General features: G+C 43.3%; 1 protein-coding gene across 1 annotated transcript in view; it reads right to left on the reverse strand.

Moving 5' to 3' along the window:
- Nucleotides 1-21,651, reverse strand: part of VSTM2L (V-set and transmembrane domain containing 2 like) — a 162,390-nt gene that overhangs the window by 22,182 nt on the left and 118,557 nt on the right. Inside the window, exon 2 of the mRNA XM_068262845.1 lies at nucleotides 14,113-14,282. Within this exon, the coding sequence (XP_068118946.1) occupies nucleotides 14,113-14,282 (170 nt within the window). The remainder of the gene's footprint in view (nucleotides 1-14,112; nucleotides 14,283-21,651) is intronic.

Genomic DNA, 21,651 nt, shown 5'->3' on the forward strand with positions numbered 1-21,651 from the left:
GAATCCTGCCGTTCCTGCAGAGCGGGGTGCTGGCAGAAGCGATGTCTGCAGCCTCCCCCGCTCTGCTGCCCCTGCTGCGACGAACGACTCTCCGGCTGCATGTCCCCGCCCGGCTGCTACGTATTGTAATGGGAGGCGGCGGCGAGAGGAGGGAGGGGGGGATCGGGGAGAGGCAGTGCGCGAAAGCCGGCGGCTTCATCTATTCTATGACATTGCCGCCGGCTACATTTCATTAAAATTAAGCAAGTTTGTCATCAATTTGGCCGGGCGAGACGGCTGTAAACATTCCATTTCTCACATTGGCCGCAGCGCTGCGGCCACTTCGCATATTGGCCGGCCAGAACCCGAAGTGGCCGGCCAGAACTAGAAGTGGCCACACTTCGGGTTCTGGCCGTAACATATATAAGAGATGTACTCTTCAGCAGGTATTCTGCAAGCTCTATATCTGTCTGTATCCTATGTTGTAGTGAGTGTACGTTATTTATTATTTATTTATGTATTATTATGACAGCTTCTGCAACACTTTTACAAAGTATAAAATCAAGTCACTGACTGTACTTTAAGGATCACATGATCAATCCTGACAGTCCTAAACTATGTACACACTCTGGATTAAACTCCAGTGAAAATTATGAAATAAAAAAGTGCTTCATTTTTACAATAATTATGTATAAATTATTTAGTCAGTGTTTGCCCATTGTAAAAGCTTTCCTCTCCCTGATTTACATTCTGACATTTATCATATGGTGACATTTTTACTGCTGGCAGGTGATGCCACTGGAAGTAGCTGCTGCTTGCTTTTTTGGCAGTTGGAAACGGCTGTAAATGGTTCTTTCCCACAATGCAATGAGGTTCACAGACAGGAAACTGCCAGGACCATGGTCCTCACAGTTTCCTGTGGGAGGGGTTTCACCACAATATCAGCCATACAGAGCCCCTGATTATCCGTTTGTGAAAAGGAAAAGATTTCTCATGGGAAAGGTGGTATCAGCTACTGATTGGGATGAAGTTCAATTCTTGGTCACGGTTTCTCTTTAAGTTCTGGCATGCAGGATCTTTCGTGACACCTGACCCACCCTCAAGCTCTCCATTCTCCTCACCACCCTGCCCGCAGGTACTCCATTGAGTGCTGTGTCTTGTCCCTCCTCCACCCACCATAGCAACAGATGCATCACTAGCCTCAATGCTGTCTGTGAAGTCTCGAGCTGTTCCTGCAGGTGACAGTACTATAATATGTGTACGAGGCTATGGTCATATGGCCTGTTGTAAAGTAAAAGTGTACACACACATAATGACTGTCACTTGTCAGGATTGGGACTTGATCCCTCAAGTGAGAGTTTGGCACCAAATGCTGTAGGCTACAGCAATATTTTCTATTGCTAGGGAGGGATGGGGGCGGTGCATGAAAAAGCGGCTTACAGTACGCTCTTGTTGATCTGGCTCTCTGGATTTTTCAATGACACGTTGGGGAGGCAGTACTCACGCTATCTCCAATTGGCTGCCTCTACTGAGTTTTGTCTAGTGAGTGTATGCAGCTTAAGGACCCTTATTAAGTTTAAAATAAAAATGTTATGCATTTTCTTATCATAAAAAGTTATGATTACTTGCTGGGTTTTTTACCATCAAGCCCTGTGTCCACCAGCTTCTGGTGCGGAGCCCCTACCCCAGCCCTGTGTCTGCCAGCTTCTGATGACGAGCCGCCCCAGGCCCTCATCCACCAGATTCTGGTGCAGAGCCCCCCCAGCCTCGTGTCCACCGGCTTCTGGTGCGGAGCCCTTCAGCCCTGTGTTCGCCAGCTTCCGGGCTCGTGTCTGCCAGCTTCTGGTGCGGAGGCCCCCCCAGCCCCATGTCCACCGGCTTCTGGTGTGGAGCCCTTCAGCCCTGTGTTCGCCAGCTTCCGGGCTCGTGTCTGCCAGCTTCTGGTGCGGAGGCCCCCCCAGCCCCATGTCCACCGGCTTTCGGTGCGGTGCCCTTCAGCCCTGTATTCGCCAGCTTCCTGGCCCGTGTCCACCGGCTTCTGGTGCGGAGCCCCCCCCCCCCCAGCCTCGTGTTTACCAGCTTCTAGTGCGGAGCCCTTCAGTCCTGTGTCCGCCAGCTTCTGGTGCAGAGCCCCCCTAGTCCCGTGTCCATTGGCTTCTGGTGCAGAGCCCCCCCCCCTCCACCTTGCATAAAACCGCTGTGGTGCGTCTGTGGTACTCTCTATCATGGATAAAGAGAGTGCCATAGCACTTCTCTGCAAGGGGACAGGGCTCCTTGCCAGAAGCCACGGGACTCGGGGAGTGAGTTAAAGGAAACAGACCCAGCAAGTAATTATACTTTTTGAGAGAACAGGATGCATAGAATGTTTGTTTTAGACTGAATAGGCTCTTTAAGGGAACTTTTGAAGGGGGAAAACCAATTACCTTATCTATATCTATATGACACAGTGGATGGGGTGTTGGGACACCCTGGAAAGAAGAGACAAAACAAATCAGGAGCCCAAATGGTGTAGTATGTTAGTAACACTGAAAACAATATAATGATAAAAGGGCTACTCACAAAGGTGGGTTGCTGGGGGCAACCGACCAGAGGAAGCAGGTGGAGATAATGAACTCGTCTTCACTCGGGGTGTCCCAGACTGGGACTGGTCGCTGCTTCTTTAAAAGACAATAACGGCTTCAAAACTGGTCCATTTTTGAACCCCATCAACAACAGATGCGGGGGGGTGGGTGACTAAGCACAATGAGGGTAAAAGCGCCCAGGGGTTTATAAAACTGAATTAAAAACAACAGTAAAAACGATAAATGAGGTGGCTTACCTCAATGAGGACATTCTCATAGGGAAAAAAAGAAATTTTATTTTTGCACAGGCAACGCGTTTCACGGGTCTAAGCCCACTTCCTCAGGCCAATAAGAGTGCCTAAAATCAACAAATGTGCAACACGTTTCACGGGTCTAAGCCCTCTTCCTCAGGCCAATAAGAGTGCCTAAAATCAACAAATGTGCAACACGTTTCACGGGTCTAAGCCCTCTTCCTCAGGCCAATAAGAGTGCCTAAAATCAACAAATGTGCAACGCTCAATACATACACTCTGTGGACAGAATATCTTTGAGATAAGTATAGAACAATAAGTAATAATCAATACAAAACAATAAACAATAATATATAAGAATCATCACATAATGGCAAACATGATGCTAAAAAATAATTGCATTTAAAATATGTAAGGAGGAAAGTGATAAGACATCGCCTATATCCACCTGCTATGCATGTAACTTCCTGCGTATATCCGATGCATGCGCACTTCGTTCCTGCGTTGTATGGGTATACACACACATATATAAAATAAATAGTTCCTGCATGCATAAGCATGCACATACACATGTGCTCAAGGATGGTCACTCATGCGCACAGGTATAAGCTGCAATAGTGACATCTTTATATGTTACATTTCCACATAAAAATAGAAAGTGCAATATGCTTGTGGATTCATGAAATGAATTTAAGCCCACCATGGGCTAACTTTACAAGACAAATGAATCAATCAACCAGAAAAAAAGTAAAATGAACATAAATCAATACACTAGGCATGCCTGTGGGCTAATACTATCTGCAGAGAAAGCTGGATCAAATCAACAGCATGCTTCTGCATGTTAAAAACAGGCATGTCACTGGGAATAAAAACAAGTTTAGTGCTTAGTAAACAAAACAAGTGAAGGGGCGATTGGAATAGAGAGGCTGGAGGCAAAGTATAATTGAAAAAACAGCACTTACCAGAGTATGTAGAACCAGTATGCATGGAGCACTTCTGAATGTGACTGTTTTGTGCTGACTATAAATAGGGCTAATTGATCAGTGCGCATGCCTAGTGGGAGGGACAGGAGTGTGGTGATGTCATCCTATGCATCACCACTCATTGTGGATAGCGGGCGCCATTTTGAAAATGGGCTGTTTGCCCATACTAGGTCTGCATAAGCAGTAGTTATGAAAAACAGGACATGATATTAGGTTTAACCCACATGTGATATTTATAAGATAAACCTAATATCAAGTCCTGTTTTTCATAACTACTGCTTATGCAGACCTAGTATGGGCAAACCGCCCATTTCCAAAATGGCACACTCCTGTCTCTCCTCACATTCAGAAGCGCTCCATGCATACTGGCTCTACATACTCTGGTAAGTGCTGCTATACTTTGCCTCCAGCCTCTCTATTCCAATCGCCCCTTCACTTGTTTTGTTTACTAAGCACCAAACTTGTTTTTATTCCCTGTGACATGCCTGTTTTTAACATGCAGAAGCATGCTGCTGATTTGATCCAGATTTCTGTGCAGATAGTATTAGCCCACAGGCATGCCTAGTGTATTGATTTATGTTCATTTTAGAAGAAGTTTTTACTTTTTCTTTTTTTTCTGGTTGATTGATTCATTTCTCTTGTAAAGTTAGACCATGGTGGGCTTAAATTCATTTTATGAATCCACAGGCATATTGCACTTTCCATTTTTATGTGGAAATGTAACATATAAAGATGTCACTATTGCAGCTTATACCTGTGCGCATGAGTGACCATCCTTGAGCACATGTGTATGTGCATGCTTATGCATGCAGGAACTATTTGTTTTATATATATGTGTGTGTAAATCCATGCCACGCAGGAACTAAGTGCGCATGCATCGGATATACGTAGGCAGTTACATGCATAGCAGGTGGATATAGGCGATGTCTTATAACTTTCCTCCTTACATATTTTAAATGCAATTCTTTTTTAGCATCACGTTTGCCATTATGTGATGATTCTTATATATTATATTTTATTGTTTTGTATTGTTTATTACTTATTGTTCTATACTTATCTCAAAGACATTCTGTCCACAGAGTATATGTATTGAGCGTTGCACATTTGTTGATTTTAGGCATTCTTATTGGCCTGAGGAAGCGGGCTTAGACCCGTGAAACGTGTTGCCTGTGCAAAAATAAAGTTCCCTTTTTTTCCTAGGAGAATGTCCTTATTGAAGTAAGCCACCTCATTTATCGTTTTTACTGTTGTTTTTAACTCAGTTTTATAAACCCCTGGGTGCTTCTTTACCCTCATTGACCTAACCAAAGTGCACGGAGGAAACCCACACAGACACAGGGAGAACATATAAACTCCCTGCAGATAATGTCCTGGCCTAGAGTTGAACCAGGTAACCTAGCACTGAAAGGGGAGCCTTTTCATTTGACACAATGCTATGTGGATATGTACTGGTCCACTTTAAAGCAGGAGGATGAGCCATACTATGCCATGGAAAAAAAAACCACATACATAAGTAGATAAATACTTGCTCTACTTACATAACACATGTATTGTACTGTCCACGTTTTCATGTCAGTGAAATGTATATAGTAAATGAAGAGAATTCTGTTCCTGGTGGGGACCATGTCTTTTACCCACAGTTTGAGGCTAAATCCTGATGTCATTTCTTCCCTTAACTTTTTTTTTCTTTTCTCCTCCAATCACCTCTGCCTTGCTTGTAAACACGGGTGAGCAGAGGATAATGTAGCAGGCAGCAGTCTGTTCAGCCAATCAGTGAGAAGCAGGAAGGTGGGAGGGTCATTGGCAATGGCACAGAAAAGAGCTGGGGGGACTAAGAAAATATAATAACAGCAGAGAAATTCCTGAATAGATTGGAGAGCTTGTATTTGCTGAGAGAGATTTCTGGCAGCATTTTAAACACACTGCAGTGTTTTAAATAGAATGTGGTCTTGTGGCTGACAATCCTGCTTTAAGAGCAATAGGAAAGGAACTTGTTGCCATTTCTCTTAATGCCACATCTCCCTGCTCTGTGCCTCCGTCTCATATTAATTGCAAGTTGTGTTAATGAATTGTGTCTAAATTCAGCACCGACAGCATTCCTCATTAAAATCAGCAAAGCCGTGTTCCTGTTCCTACGTCTTGTACGAGCCCATGGATACAAAGCGAGATAGGATAAGACAGCGGCAGGAGGGAGGCGGTGGATCTGCCGGCGTATGAAGAATACAGTATTTATGAAAAAACTTGCTGCTCATTAAACATTAATACTGAAAAACAAAATGAAAGAACCGATATTGCATGCTGACGTTAACCTGTGAAAGTGTGGATCCATCTTTTCTGAAAGATTAATGATCTGTACCTTTGTAGCTTGCTGTTATCACTGTCATCATCATCATCTATTGTCCTCAGATCATTCAGGCCGTGAAGATGACTGTATTCTGGTGCCTTATTAATTGGACGTATTGGGGAAATGCTTGGCCTCAGAAGACAATGATGGCACAGCTAATTTTATTTTATTTTTTGGTAATTAAAGCGAACTTCCAGACTAAAAATCTACTCCGCAGCACTGAAAAGTCTTGATGTTTCTTTAACAGTTTCACAGCATCAGAGCTTCATTTTTCTTTCCCAAGCCTCATTTTTAGCTGCACAGAAGCTAAGCACCGCCCTATCAAAGAAATCTGCCCGGGCAAATTTCCCCTGATGCTGTGCAAAGTATGATGGGATTTCTGATGTTATTGTTCTCGTTGACTAGCAGCTAGGAGGGGTGATCAGGAGTCAGGACACAGGACAGTTGGAACTGTGTCTATTGCTCTGCTCCCTGTCACCTCCTCTCAAACAAAAAGATGGCTGCCCCCATGAAATTACAAATATTTCCCTTTTCATAAAACAAGGTGGGTAAGAGATTTTATTACCTATCTATTTTATTAACGTAACTAATGTAACTTGATGAAAGTATGTTTGTTTTGGCTGTTCCTCTTTAATGGTGCCTTTCAGGCTGCAAGAACTTCTCAGGTGCTCCAAGAGGGGACTGAGGTCCTTGCTACATGATGGAGTGCTGTGCTGTTACCCTATTATTCTCTGTTTTGTCTGGATAGGGACCAAGATGCCCCCACTGAAGTCCCTAGTGTCCAGCATCGGTGGGGATTCCCTGATGCCGGAAACATAAGCTTGCCGGTTGCTTGAGGTCTGGCCGAAAAAGCACAAACCTAACCTCCCTGTGCAGAAATACTTACCGAGCCTCCAGCGATGTTTTCTAACCTTTGTGTAGCTCCCAGCGGCCTCCGCGCATGGCTCCTGACATGTCACCTGACCTGCGTCTAGTCACGTGACAGGCCGGGAGCCGTGCACGGATGTCGGAAAGCTGTTGGGACCTACAGGAAGGTTAGAAGACATCGCTAGAGGATCGGTAAGTATTTTAATCATTACAAACCCCCAAAACGTAGTCCCCGTACTTCTCTCAGGCATGCCGGTTAGTTGAGACCTCTGGTTGCCTGAGTTCCGGATAACAGGTACTTTGCTGTATATACAACAACAACAAAAACAAATAACATTTGTAAAGCGCTTTTCTCCCGTAGGACTCAAAGCGCATAAGCATGGCTCAGACCATCGTGGTACAGAGGAAGAATTTTATAAGTCCGGAAATGCCAGGCTAAACAGGTGGCTTTTCAGTCTGGATTTGAATAGCTCCAGGGATGGTGCTGTCTTTACTGGGTGTGGCAGGGAGTTCCAAAGAGTAGGGGCAGCGTGACAGAAGGCTCTATCTCCAGATTTTTTGAGGTGCACTCTGGGAGTGACCAAGTTTATAGAACTTGCTGATCTGAGGTTGTGAGAGGTGTGGTGCAGCTTCAGCAAGTCCTTCATGTATCCAGGACCCAGATTGTGCAGGGATTTGAATGTCAGCAGTCCAATCTTGAAGAGTATTCTCCATTCTACTGGTAGCCAGTGCAGTGAGCGAAGGATCGGTGTAATGTGACAGTGGCGAGGCTGGTTTGTTAGCAATCTGGCAGCAGCATTCTGCACTAATTGCAGGCGACGCAGGTCCTTTTTGGGGAGGCCAGCATAAAGGGCATTGCAGTAGTCCAGCCGTGATGTGATGAAGGCGTGAACTAGGGTTGGAAGATCCTCTGGGGGATATATATATATAGATATATATATCCCTCTCACATCTAGCTACATGCAGCAGTGATCTACAAATTGCACTGGGCGGAAAAAGAGAGCCTCTTTACCCCTCTCTTGCCTTCCCCTCCTTTCTGTTTCATGGGGCCTGCCCCTCTGTTCCCTGTTGACCACCTTCTTTTTTTGTTATAGGCTATAGAAAAATGGTGTCCGGATCCCAGTGGTGGAGACACAAATAGACTCCTGTGCTGGGCTACCAACTACCAATGCCATTTGCCGTTGCTCTTCTGCTGGACTCCGCTGTCAAGACTACTGCAGCTGTGCCAAACACTGCAGCTACACACCTGGGGAGCAAGATCCGCCTTTTGTCTGCGGCCAATGGGGACGTGACAGGCAAAAATGGTGCAGGAAATTTGGGCGCACCATGCACCACCATAGGCCGTAATATGAATTATGCTATAGCGGCGCTCAGATGGTGATTTGGGGCGCAGTCAAAAGAAGGAGCACAAATTACTATAAAAACAGCACAATTCGTCCGCCAGCAATAAATGGCAGCCAAATTACACCTTACCCTCGAGGAGGGTAAATAGTAATTAACACCTTTGCAAGAGCAGGGTGAGTCATTTTTCAGCTTTGCCCTGAGCCCAAATTTCCTAGTGCCTTAATTACATGCATGCCCCTAGAGGATCCCTGAAAGGTGATACTGTATCTCCTGGGGCCCGCGAACCCTATGTTGACATTCACTGCTCTACAAAGTTCAGCATTGCCTTCTGACTGCAGAAAGACTTCCAGGACACATCCAACAAACTCAAGAATTGAAGGATAACTCCAGGATGTGTAAATAAATGTATCCCTCTACTTACATCAGGTCTTGCACTTGTTACACCGTACACTGTTTTCCCTTTGCTCACAATATGCTTTGGCAGATTTCTGAAAACAGTATTTCTGCTAAAAAAAAGCACTTTATAAAGAAACTGGGTTTATATGGTCTCACAATTTTGTATCAGGAACTGGGTTTATACTGTCTCACAGACTGTGGTTTATTTACATCTCCTGGTGTGTTAAAGAAAACCTGAACTGTGAAAAAAATTAAAAGTTGGTTACTTACCTAAGAAAGCAGAAGCATCTGTATAGACCAGAGGCATACCACATCCTCTTTGACCCCACCCCCTCTGGCGGAACCCTCTGACAGTTAACGGCTGTGCTCCCCTTGGTGAACATGCACAGCAGTACTGCACCAAGAGCGGCTCCGTACTACAGTGCAGATGTGGGCGTGGTCACACAGATGTAGCATGGCAGCACTCTTATACGGCAGGGAGTATGACAGTGAGAAAATATCAGACAAGCTCTTGCCAGAAATGTTCAGAGGGTCCATGCGTGGCAACGGTGGGGTCGAGTAAGAGATGGGAAGCCTCTGGACTACACAGAGGCTTCTCTCTACCTAGATAAGTGACCAAATTGATTTTCCAGCTCTCGTTCCCTTTAACAATGGTTAGCAGGTGGACCTTACCTTCTGTATTTGGAGTTGTCTTAAAGGACAACTGAAGCGAGAGGGATATGGAGGCTGCCATATTTATTTCCTTATAAGCAATACCAGTTGCCTGGCTGTGCTGCTGATCATCTGCCTCTAATACTTTTATCAATAGACCCTGAACAAGCATATGCAGATCAGGTGTTTCTGACATTATTGTCAGACCTGACAAGATGAACTACATGCTTGTTTCTGGTGTTATTCAGACACTACTACAGTATAGCCAAATAGATCAGCAGGACTGCCAGGCAACTGGTATTGTTTAAAAGGAAATACATATGGCAGCCTCCATATTCTCACTACAGTTGTCCTTTAAGCCTCACACAAGGGTGGTCAAAGGTCTGCACACTGCAAGTCAGGAACCTTCAGGGCACAGGACAGAAAACACTACTGTCGTATATATTTATCAGCATTGCTGCATTCCAGTAGTAATATTAGAGCAGATTTATCAAAATCAATGCAAGGACTGGCACAAAAACTGGTGCAAGCGTGGAGCAATTGCTTAGAGCAACCAATTGGTATACTTGATTGGCATATCTGCTCTCCTTTTGCAGCCCTTTGCTCCAGGTGTTGAAGTCTGTTGCTAGGCATTTATATGAGGAGGTGGACACAGGAAGTAGGTGGTGAGCTATTTTAAGACCTCAGCTATGCTAACAGGAAGCAACAGGGTGCAGAGGTCTTAAGCTTATACAGATGGAGACACAGCTGCAAAAAGGATTTTTAAACTTGGCAAGCTCAGTTTTTAAAGTTAATTCTTATAATCTGCACTTATCAAAACAACTGCTTTCAGAATTTGCTTTGTTCACCTTTGGGTTTAGTTGGGCTTCAAGCCAACAGAAATATGCATTTTCGCAAGGTAGCCTTGAAAAATAAGGTTGTTTGATGACACATATAGTTGATTAACTACACCCACTTAAAAATAATTTGTTTTCAAAGCAGGAGAAATTCAGCAGACTATATTTCTGTTGCCTGGTTACATAATGGAACAGTATGTTATCTTAATGACTCTTCCTCATATTCTATCTCTAGTTAAAGGACACCTGTAACTACACAAAGGTAGCCAAGCCAACCCAAGACCTTAAGTTCCAGTTTTAATTCCTCTGGGAAAGCCGAAGCAGGTAATTTGGGTGAGATTCGCAGTCCAAATAATTGGGTGTCAGAGGAGTTCAGCTACACTGTAGCAGTGAAGACAGGAGGGATAGCAACAATACAGTTCAACTACTAATTATCCGAACTCCAGTTAGCCACGGTGACTGTGTTTAGCGGCGTTTGATAACAGTGGTGTGTTAGGCCGATAGAAGAATATTGGTATCATTACTGATATTCTACTATCTGCATATTTTGCTCCCAAACTAACATGCAGCGCCTTTAAATGTACACTTGGAAAGCTGCTAGTTAAAAGTGATGGCCAGTAACTTTTTCTCCTGGCCTTCTTTTCAAGTTTCCCATCCTTAATAGCTAAACTCACCCGTTCCTACCAAATCAAACCTTGTCAAATCCTTTATAATGTCCATAGGTGCTTCTGGGAAGGGTGCTGATTTCTTTTGGAAATGGGCAACCACCTCACCTCAACAACCTCATCCCCTGCTGTGCCTTCTGGGAAGAAGCATTTTTCACGTGCGGCTAACCCTCTGTCCTTAAGGCAGGGAACATTCATTTTGCTGCATTATGGGATATGTACACTGCCACACATAACGTGATTAAAGTCAGTGAGCTGCTCAAGAACCAGATTCTGAGGCTGAAACTCAGAAACAAGGTGGTCGTTTGTGGTGAGGGAGACCCTAATTTTCCCATCTGTGCAGCTACCTGGTCACTAGGGTCTTCCAGTTTGGTGAGACCCCCCTGCAGGGTGTGGTGGTGGTCTATCACCTGTGTAAGCAGCAGACAAGTCTATTGGGCATCAGACAATCTTATGCAGGACCTATCTTGAGAAAAACAGATTTGATAATTTGACCACTCTCTCAATGCACTCTCTTGCTGGAATAACAGTTTTGATACCTCCCCTACAACCTCACTCCATAAGCCACACTCCTGATACTAAGGAGTAGTATTCAATTGTTATTTACGACAGCTAACAAATTAGTATCATCTACATTTCACTACATTTCCTCAAGTATGTCACTACTGCAATTCAAGTGTACACATTAGTGATATCCCACCTACAGTAGATCAATGTATCATCCTCTTCTGATTGGGACCACTTCAGTCTACACTATGACCAATCCACTTCTCTTCTCACCTGATAATTAACATACACACCCTTAAAAACCTCACCATTAAGCCTTGTACACACATCCAATTTTGATTGGCCAATAACACCTCCATGTAGCATGAGTGCCAACAGATTTTGATTACTATACACAAGGTCAGTGATTGGCCAGTCAAAATTGAAGATGTTGGTCATGTTTTACAGGTAGACAAGGCAAATAATGTATCCCAGGCTATTCCCACCCGCCACTGAGCAAGCTCTTCTTCTTGGAGATGATACAGAAACTCATCACTTTTGGATATATACAGCCTACTCATTGCTTTATCTCTTCTTACTGTTTATTGTTTACCACCTCTGTATTATGTAACCGTGTTTCTTACTTTATACAGTAAATGATGTGCTGTGTAAGTAGATGATGCTCTATGTACAGAGGATTATGCACTATGTACAGTGGATGATGCACTATGTACAGTAGATGATGTACTATGTACAGTGGATGATGCACTAGGCACAGAGGATTACAGCAGATGATGCACTATGTACAATAGATGATGCACTGAGTACAGTAGATAAAGCACTATGTACAGTAGATGATGCACTACCCTCTTTCCCCAAAATTAAGACATCCCCTGAAAGTAAGCCCTAGTAGGAATTTTGAGCATGCTCGGAATATAAGCCCTACCCTGAAAGTAAGCCCTAGCGGCAGTAAGGGGGAAAATATGGCAACTTGTGTTATTACTGACACAGGAGGACAGGGGATAGAGGAGGACACCAGGGGACACTAAAGGTACAAAGGGGGAAAAAAGAGGCACACGAGGTGGTTCCAGCAGAGGAAAAGGTGTCACAGGAGGACACACAGCACAGGAACTTGTGTATTCATAGAAATATAAGACATCCCCTGAAAATAAGCCCTTGCACAACTTTTGGTGCAATAATTAATATAAGACACTGTACATACCGTCTTTCCCCGAAAATAAGACTGAGGATTATGCACTATGTACAGTAGATGATGTACTATGTACAGTAGATAATGCACTATGTACAGTGGATGATGCACTATGTACAGTAGATGATGCACAATGTACAGTAGATGATGCGCTATGTACAATATATTATGAACTATATACAATATATGATGCACTATGTACAGTAGATGTTCCACTATGTACAATATATGATGCACTATATACAGTAGATGATGCACTATGTACAGCAGATAAAGCACTATTTACAGTGGATGATGCACTATGTACAGTAGATGATGCACAATGTACAGTAGATGATGCGCTATACACAGTAGATGATGCACTATGTACAATATATGATGCACTATATACAATATATGATGCACTATGTACAGTAGATGTGCCACTATGTACAATATATGATGCACTATGTACAGTAGATGATGCACTATGTACAGCAGATAAAGCACCATTTACAGTGGCTGATGCACTATGTACAGTAGATGATGCACTATGTAAATAGATGATGCACTATGTACAATATATGATGCACTATGTACAATATATGATGCACTATGTACAGTAGATGATGCACTTTATACAGTAGATGATGCACGCACTATGTACAATATAGGATGCACTATGTACAGAGGATTACGCACAGCAATATTACTGGTAGTAAAGGCAGCAGTGTCCTGCCTGTTGTGCAATTAGTGCAGTCCATGGTACTGGGGTAACGCGATCATTATAACTGTAATATGCAAGTATTGTAATGTACAATACTGCAGGAAGGATCGCATTACCCAGGTACAATGGTTCCCCCTAATGGCACAATTCGTGGCACACTGCTGACATTTGGGCCAGTCATATTGCTGTGTACTGCCTGCATTGTGTCCGCTTTTCTGCAACACATCAATTGTACAGATGCTGAAAAGTGGACAGAAGGGGACACAAATGCATTAGAGGGTCTTAGGCCCTTAAAGTTGTATAAAGGCTTGCGCATAAATAGGGATCTATTTATAAAAGGGCCCATTCACCACAAAAATGGCATTATTTATGCTGAGATAACATTTTTCTCAAAAAAATGATTATCAGCTAGTGATCATTGGATACTTCTTATCCTGAAAACTACTTTACGCACGATGGCCACTTTAATATAAAATCCGCCACTATTTTTACCATGGCCATATACATATATAAAGTGGTGATCAGACTGATCATCACTGAATTGATCATAAAATAGCAGCCACCATTTTCACTGTGGTGAAATGCCACAAGGAACAATTAAAAAAGCAGGGCTCTTTGTCAAATCGCCACTGCAATGAAAGTCAATGGGCCACATATCGCCACTGCAATGAAAATCAATGGGCCACATATCGCCACTGCAATGAAAGTCAATGGGCCAAATATCGCCACTTTTTCGGTAAGAAGTAACAGTGGCGATCCAGTATGCCATTCACCACTTAATTACGGTAGCTCCTGCAATGTAAGTATTTTAGCATCATTTATGTATCGCTTACCTGGCTGTCTGCCCATGTGTCTTTGTTTGCCCAGTCCTTGTGGGATCGGATGTACCACCACTGGATCTCCAGCGAGTAGGGGATGTCACCACTCCCACGGAAGGAGCACGCCATCTCTACGTCTTCTCCTGGGTGTGCGCTGACATCCTGTGGTATCTCTGTGAACAATGCTGGAAGAGAATAGCACAGCTGTCAGTGGTTTCCTCTGTAACTAATAACAGCAGACATGCAGCAGTCATTTTCTCTTCCCAGGATAAGCTGAATCTTATTTTAATTTCCACATGCCGTCAATGTGTTTTGAAAATTTACATTTTCAATCTGCCGAGCTACAAGTAAATTGTATCCTTTCTCGCTCAGTGCTCTGCATACATCAGTGGCTTGGTATGATATATGGACATCACAATGGCTAAATGTTTACTGTTGTCACTTTGCAGAGCAAGAAGCCCTGATTGGATTCTTGGCCAGGGCACTATCTGCATGGAGTTTAGTGTAGTGGATAGTGCTAGGTCCCTGGTTCAAATCCCAGCCAGGGCATTATCTGCATGGAGTTTGCCTGTTCTCACCATGCCTGTGTGGGTTTCCTCTGGGCAGTAAATAATTAAAATTAAATGGGGCAGTTTTTGCCTACCACTGATGATTACGGTACCTGTCTTCTCAGTATGATTTGTTGGGGGCTAGCATTTGCCAGGCCCATAGACTCTCTCCAGGCTCGAGGCAACTGCCTCGTTTGCCTTGTGAATGATCCGGCTTTTACCTCAGGAAACTCTGGTTTCCTTCCACATCACAAAAACATAGTTACATTAATTTGCATGCCGATAAATTGGTCCTAGACTATGATGGACATAAAAATATAGTAGCGATTAGATTGTGAGCTCCTCTAAAGGACAGTTCAAGACAGTTCAAAAGACAGTATACCCTGTACAGCGCTGCGGAAGATGTCGGCACTATATAAATAATAATAAAATGATAATGATCCCCCTGTGTTTGTTGTTGGGTTTCTCCTCTTAATCCCAAACCAGTTTCAGGGAACCTTAACTGAGAGGGGTATGGATGTTTCCTTTTAAATAATACCAGTTGCTTGGCAGTCCTGCTGATCTATTTGCTGCAGTAGTGGCTGAATCACACACCTGAAACAAGCATGCAGCTTCTCCAGTCTGACTTCAGTCAGAGCACCTTATCTGCATGCTTGTTGAGGGGCTGAGGCTAAAAGAATTAGAGACACAGGATCAGCAGGAGAGTCAGGCAACTGGTATGATTTTAAAAGGAAAAATCCATATACTTCTCAGTTTAGGTTCCATGCAAAGTCCGCACTTGGTTTTCCGTGTTTTTTTCTGCTTGCATGATGTTAAGTTTTGGGATTTTTCGGTTATTTACCTTTTTTAAAATCTTCAGCGGTTTTGCAATTTTTGTGTGTTTGTATGCAATTTTCTTTCATGCATACTAATGGAATTAATTTACATAAAATATATCTAGTTAACCTCCAAATTAGCATGTGATTTTTCACACAAATCTGCGATTTTTCAGCATTTTCACTGACTCCCATTAAATGCAGTTCACACATTGCACATGGAAAAAGCAACATTGACGAGCGACTTAAAACTGCAGAAAAATTGCTGAACCCAGATAAGAAAAGATAAACGCAGGTCAAATGCAATGTCGTTGAAATATATTAGATATGCAGGAACATGAAAACGCAATAACGCATTATGCACGCAAATTCTCCTAAGTGTGAGTGGGGACTACACTACTGTAGACTATCACATAGTAGGAATTCAAATGTGAGCTCCTCCGAGGGCCAGTTACTGCCATGCAGTGTCCGTTGTACTCTGTAGACCACCATGGAAATTGCTGTTTAAATAGATATTAAATGTAATAATACAAGGCTTTGCTGCTGTACAGAATGTCCAGAGCCCAGGCAGTAACGATTACATCAGCAGCCCATCTATCTGCAATGGTAGCAGTTGTGTTGGGTTTCTCTTGTATTTTCAGTCCCGTAATTTCAGTACATATCGCTCCAGCAACCCACAATGTTCTTTTCTATTTACATCAGTTCAATAAAGTTATCCTGTACAAGAAAGGGTTTTTATATTGCTTCTTTTCTTTAGCCACAAATAATATGGAAGAACCATTAAATTGTAATTTGCCAAAAATACCTTGAAGGAGAAATCTATGTTCATCTTTCCCTTAAAGCCCTTTTCCAGGCAATAATGTGGTACTGTTATGCACTCCTAACTGTTGTATAGAGAATAAGGTTATACAATATTATTATTTTTTAAAGTGTTAATATATCATGGCTCCGTGAATTGTAGTGCTGCTGTTGATCTATCCGGCCCCCCACCTCTTTGCACTGCTGCCACTCATCATCCTTCCCACTGTGATCTATGAATGGGGGGGGGGGGGGGGGGCATGACATGGGCTGCCTCTCTCCCTTCCCCATTGTTTTCTAAGAAGGGGGTGTAACCAAGCTGCCACATACCTTCCCTCTCATTGTGGTCCATGAAGGTGAATGGAATGGTCGGCCTCTCTCCCTTCCCCATTGTTTTCTAAGAAGGGGGTGTAACCAAGCTGCCACATACCCTCCCTCTCATTGTAGTTCATGAAGGTGAATGGAATGGTCGGCCTCTCTCCCTTCCCCATTTTTTTCTGGAAGAGGGAGTAATCAAGCTGCCACATACTCTCCCTCCAATTGTGATCCATGAAGGTATATGGCATGGGGGGGGGGGCTTCTCTCCTTTCCACATTGCTTTCAGGAAGGAAGTATAACCAAGCTGTCATATACCCTCCCACTGTATTTATGAGGGTGCATGGCATGGACTGCCACTCTCCCTCCCACACACATTGTTTTTTGCAAGTAGGTGTGGCTGAGCTGCAATATGTGGACATTGTATCTAGGTTCTGTTGTAAATTGCTGAACCTATGCATGTACATCGTGTATAGGCATCTTCAGACGTTCTTCTAGCAGTAGGTATGAACATTGCATGTGCCATGTATTTGTCACCTCTGTCCTCTACACACACTGTACAGCGTTACATAGGATGATGAAACTAAATAGACAAAAATAAATATGTAAAAATATTAAACACAGCCCTGAAGTACTGTAGGAGGAAGTTTCGGATAAATAAGAAATGTTCACGTCACAAGCTTTGTGCGGTGCTCTGAAACACGCCTTTACGCCGCTTCATCGCTGCTAATTAAGGTTCAGTGAATCCTGGAGGCAGCAGATGGGAAGCTGATTCTCATCCCCGTCACACAGCAGCTTTGCCGGGTGTCTTTTCCAGCGCACTACTCACACTTGCTCTTTTTAGGACTAGCTGGGTCTGATTTACTAAAGGCATCTCCAGAGATCTCCAGCTGAGATGTATTAAGTGATACGGCAAACCTGGGCTTGCATTATTTTTTACAAACAGTCTGTTAGGTGGTAAAAGATTGCAGCCCTCGCCTGAGTCATATTGAAGCGCAGTGGGGGTCGCTGGAGGGCCAGTAAATTATCAGTTGTGTGATTGCAGAGTCTTGCTCAGGCTCCCGCAGTGCAACCTTTTTTTTTTTTAAGTAAAAACAGTCTGCCCCGAATTTATTTCAAGTGTAATTCCAGCTTCATTGAAAATCGCTATGATATAGATGAGTGCTGCATAAGCCATTTTTTTCAGTTAAAGTAAACCTGAAAAATGAAAAAATCGCATCCTTACTTTGCTAGAGGAAAACCTCTGGATCCTCCAGAGGCCTCCCTGTCCCCTCCACAAAGACCGTACAGCAGTGGGACCTCCCGAAGTTTGCGGCCACTCTCAACACAAGAACGGCGAGGTGGAGGGGGACAGGGGAAGCCTCTTTTATTATCCAGAGGCTTCCCTCTAATTAGGTAAGTACCCATTTGGGTTACTTTTTCACTACAGCTGAAAAGGATCATCCACAAGGCAACCTAGGCAGGTGCCTGGGGCCTAATGGGTGTCAGAGGGCCCAACTTCCACTTTCACTGACTTCTCTCTCATCTCAAATGACCAAAAGCCCCATAAGGGGTAACCAAAGGTACTTCCTTGCCTAGGGCCCCATTTCATCCTTATCCATCTCTGACTACAGGTACACTTTAAAGGAAAGTTAAGCTAAGCTTTGGGTGAAAAACATAGTGCTAAGCAGGCTGTTTTTAATCAAATCTGAAGTGAAAATAAACAGATGAGATAAACAATTGTACTATATCTACAGTCCTATTCCTAAATAAGGCTCACTTTGCATCCTGTAGTCATATTTTGTATTCAAACTTATCTAAACCGTACGTAAACTTTACACTTCTGACTGTCTCAGGACCATGACGACGAGATCATGAACTACTGAACTGTTCCTTGAACTCAAATGTGTGTTCCTAATCTCACATCATTGTGATGGAATCTGCGGGAAATCAATGCCACAAAATGCCCGAACAATCGATTTAAACATTGATGGGATTGGATGGAAAATAATAGCCAATTGGGGGCGGGGCAGGAGTGGCAATGGATCGGTGGAACATAGCGTTGCACTGCATCAAAAGGTGCAACACTTCAGTTTGATCAATTTTTTCAATAGATTCCCTGCTGGATTCTATTGAAAATCGTTCTGCGGTGTATGGTAGGATTCCTCTCTCAATCGATTTAGATCAGAGAGGAATCCATCATTTGGGACCATTGGGCAGAAATCACCTGCTTTAAAGAGGAACTTTTCCGAAAGATAGTAGTAGGAGAAAAAAAATAAATCAGTACATTGCAAAAATAGAAGACAGATCAAGAAATGATTGATATTTGCCATGTAATTCGTCCATGTTGCTTGATCCATTATGAGCCTGCAGGTCATCATTTCTTCTACTGGCTGACAAGAAAAACAACAGACAGCATCAACTCAACTCTGCCATTATTTACAAACATACGTACCCACTTAAGGTAAATCTAGCGATTCTGATTCAATCGACAAACCGATCAACTTTATTGGGGAATCAACTTCAGTATGGTTGATCAAAAGTCAATCAACTAGTGGCCCACACACTACAAGCAATATCCTATATTCCTATGCGATTCACCTTCACTAATTGATCTGACCAATGTTGTGTCTCTATGCTCTGAATGCAGACATCGACTCAGAGTCAATCCGATGATACGTAAACAGTAGCCGATTCCTGTGCGCTCGATTGATATCTTGAATCCTGCTCGATTGACTAAGCTTGTCGATTCAACATGATATCATCGATTTGCCATACTGGAATGCACTCTATCCTCTCTCGATTACCTCTCGAATCGATAAATTGATCGAATTGAATAATTGATCGTACAGCAAGATCACTAGATGTATGGGCACCTTAACAACGTGCTGTTTTTGTATCTCTATATATTTGCATAGAGGAAGACACTGTTTGCTTAGAAGTTGGAAACAGACATTATTTCCCACAATGCAATGAGGATCACAGACCGGAAACTTTAATGGACCACCCTGTGGGAGGAGTCCCACCACAAAAGAAGCCACAAAGAGGTCCCTGAGAAAAGGTAAAGATTTCTTGTGGGATAGGGGTTGTAGGCTACTGATTGGGAAGAGGTTAAATCCTGGGTTCCTCTTTAAACTACAATATGGGGGGCTCCAGTCCCCAGGAGTTAACAAACCAGGTGACACAACCCTAGTGGCACATCTGGTTTTAGCACTACTGTATATATATGGATTCATGCATTCAATTCCATACAATATGAGATTTATTGTTGGGAATCACGAAAAAGTCCCTTTTAAAAGTGCTTTTAATAGCAAGTTTTTATGTTTAAAGTGGAATTACTTTGCTCCCCATGGTAATTTATAATTATGGGTGTATTTAAGTTGTTTTTCTTCTTTTTTCTTTGTAATTATAAGGTATCTTTTCCTTTATTAAATGTATTTAGCCACACCCCCTGTGACATGCTGCCAAAGCAAGGTACCAGGTGCAGCACTAGTCATGCTGGGAGCTGATATGCCTCTCTCTTCCTCTCTACAGGAGCTCCCTGAAAGGAAGAAACAAGGGTTCAAAGGGGAGGCACACATGAACCATGTGGCAGTGACCTGGACAGCTCACAGTGGTATTCACATACTCCATGGAGCCCCCCTCCCGGATCTTTTTTTCCTATAAAAGATAAGAATGCTCAGGGTCACGCAGTGTCACAGGGAGACAAACACTTGTGCAGGTGTACACTTTCATAGCTAATAAGCATATTCAGGAGGGAGGAGCTGGAGGAAGAAGCTGACTGGCGATTGACACATGCCAACCAGAATATGGAGGTACACTGTACACAGCACAAATAAAAATAATGAACTGAAAATTCAAATATTATTTTTATTCCTTTATTCACATTAGAGTACTAACATTTATCATGTTTTATATAATTGGTATTACATTTTTTTTTTTAATTCAGGTCCACTTTAAATACTAAAGATCTCAAAACTTGGTGAGAAAGTCCTTTTTGTACTTACATCACTCTATCTTCCAAACCCCTATTTCAGTTGATAAGGGTGAGTAGGCAGAAGGTTTTTTTGCTTGTTGGTTTTTTTTTTTGTACATTTGAGTAGGATTCAGTGTGACTGTAAGCAGAGCAGAGAAAACTGCACTGTATACCCTAAAGCCTCACATACATGCTAGAAAAAAATTGTCCGGGATGACAATTTGGCGTATGTACAGGTATCCTACAACTGTGGTGTACACCCCCCGACCTCCAGAATCTGCTTGCTTGCATGCTGCCTCGTCACCCTTCCATTGCACAGCACATGCTTCTCAGCTATGGCTGAAAAATGTCTTTACAGCACACCTTTCAGCAACCTTGGCTATGTTTTAGCATGACACAGGCAAAGGCTGCAATCTGAACCGCCTAATAGCGGAAAGGGTACTTATCCGTTAGCCGGGCGCATCCGGCAGGTGGCGCTGTTGATGTTAATTCCAATCATAATTACTTCACGTCAACCTGTGAATGTAAACCGCCGGATGCGCCCGGCTTAAACAGATCAAGCCGCCGGCTTGCTTCGTGAGTGTCTCGCTCTCCTCCCCCTCTTGCCCTCTCTCGTATGAGCCTTGGGGAGGGGACATGCGTGTCCCCCCAGAGTCGTTCGTCGCGGCATTGCGACGAACGACTCTGGGGGGACACGCATGTCCCCTCCCCAGTGTTCTATAGGAGAGAGGGCAAGAGGGGGAGAAGAGCGAGACACGAAGCAAGCCGGCGGCTTGATCTGTTTAAGCTGGGCGCATCCGGCGTTTACATTCATAGGTTGACGTGAAGTAATTATGATTGGAATTAACATCAACAGCGCCACCTGCCGGATGCGCCCGGCTAACGGATAAGTACCGCAGAAAGTGGGTTAAAATTTCTGTTAAACAAATGGGCACGGGAATAGATTTTTATCATACAGTTTTACACCATTTTTTAATACTGAAAGTATTAGCTGTCATTTCAGGCTAATGGGCAGAAATACACAAATCTTTCTTTTATGACCTTGTGGCACCCAGGTCCAGTGGATTACAGAAAGCAGCAGTGCTAGTCTACAGTCATTTATCCAATTATATAGACAGCTACA

The sequence above is a fragment of the Hyperolius riggenbachi genome, chromosome 12 (assembly GCF_040937935.1).
Source record: "Hyperolius riggenbachi isolate aHypRig1 chromosome 12, aHypRig1.pri, whole genome shotgun sequence".
Classification (NCBI taxonomy): Eukaryota; Metazoa; Chordata; class Amphibia; order Anura; family Hyperoliidae; genus Hyperolius; species Hyperolius riggenbachi.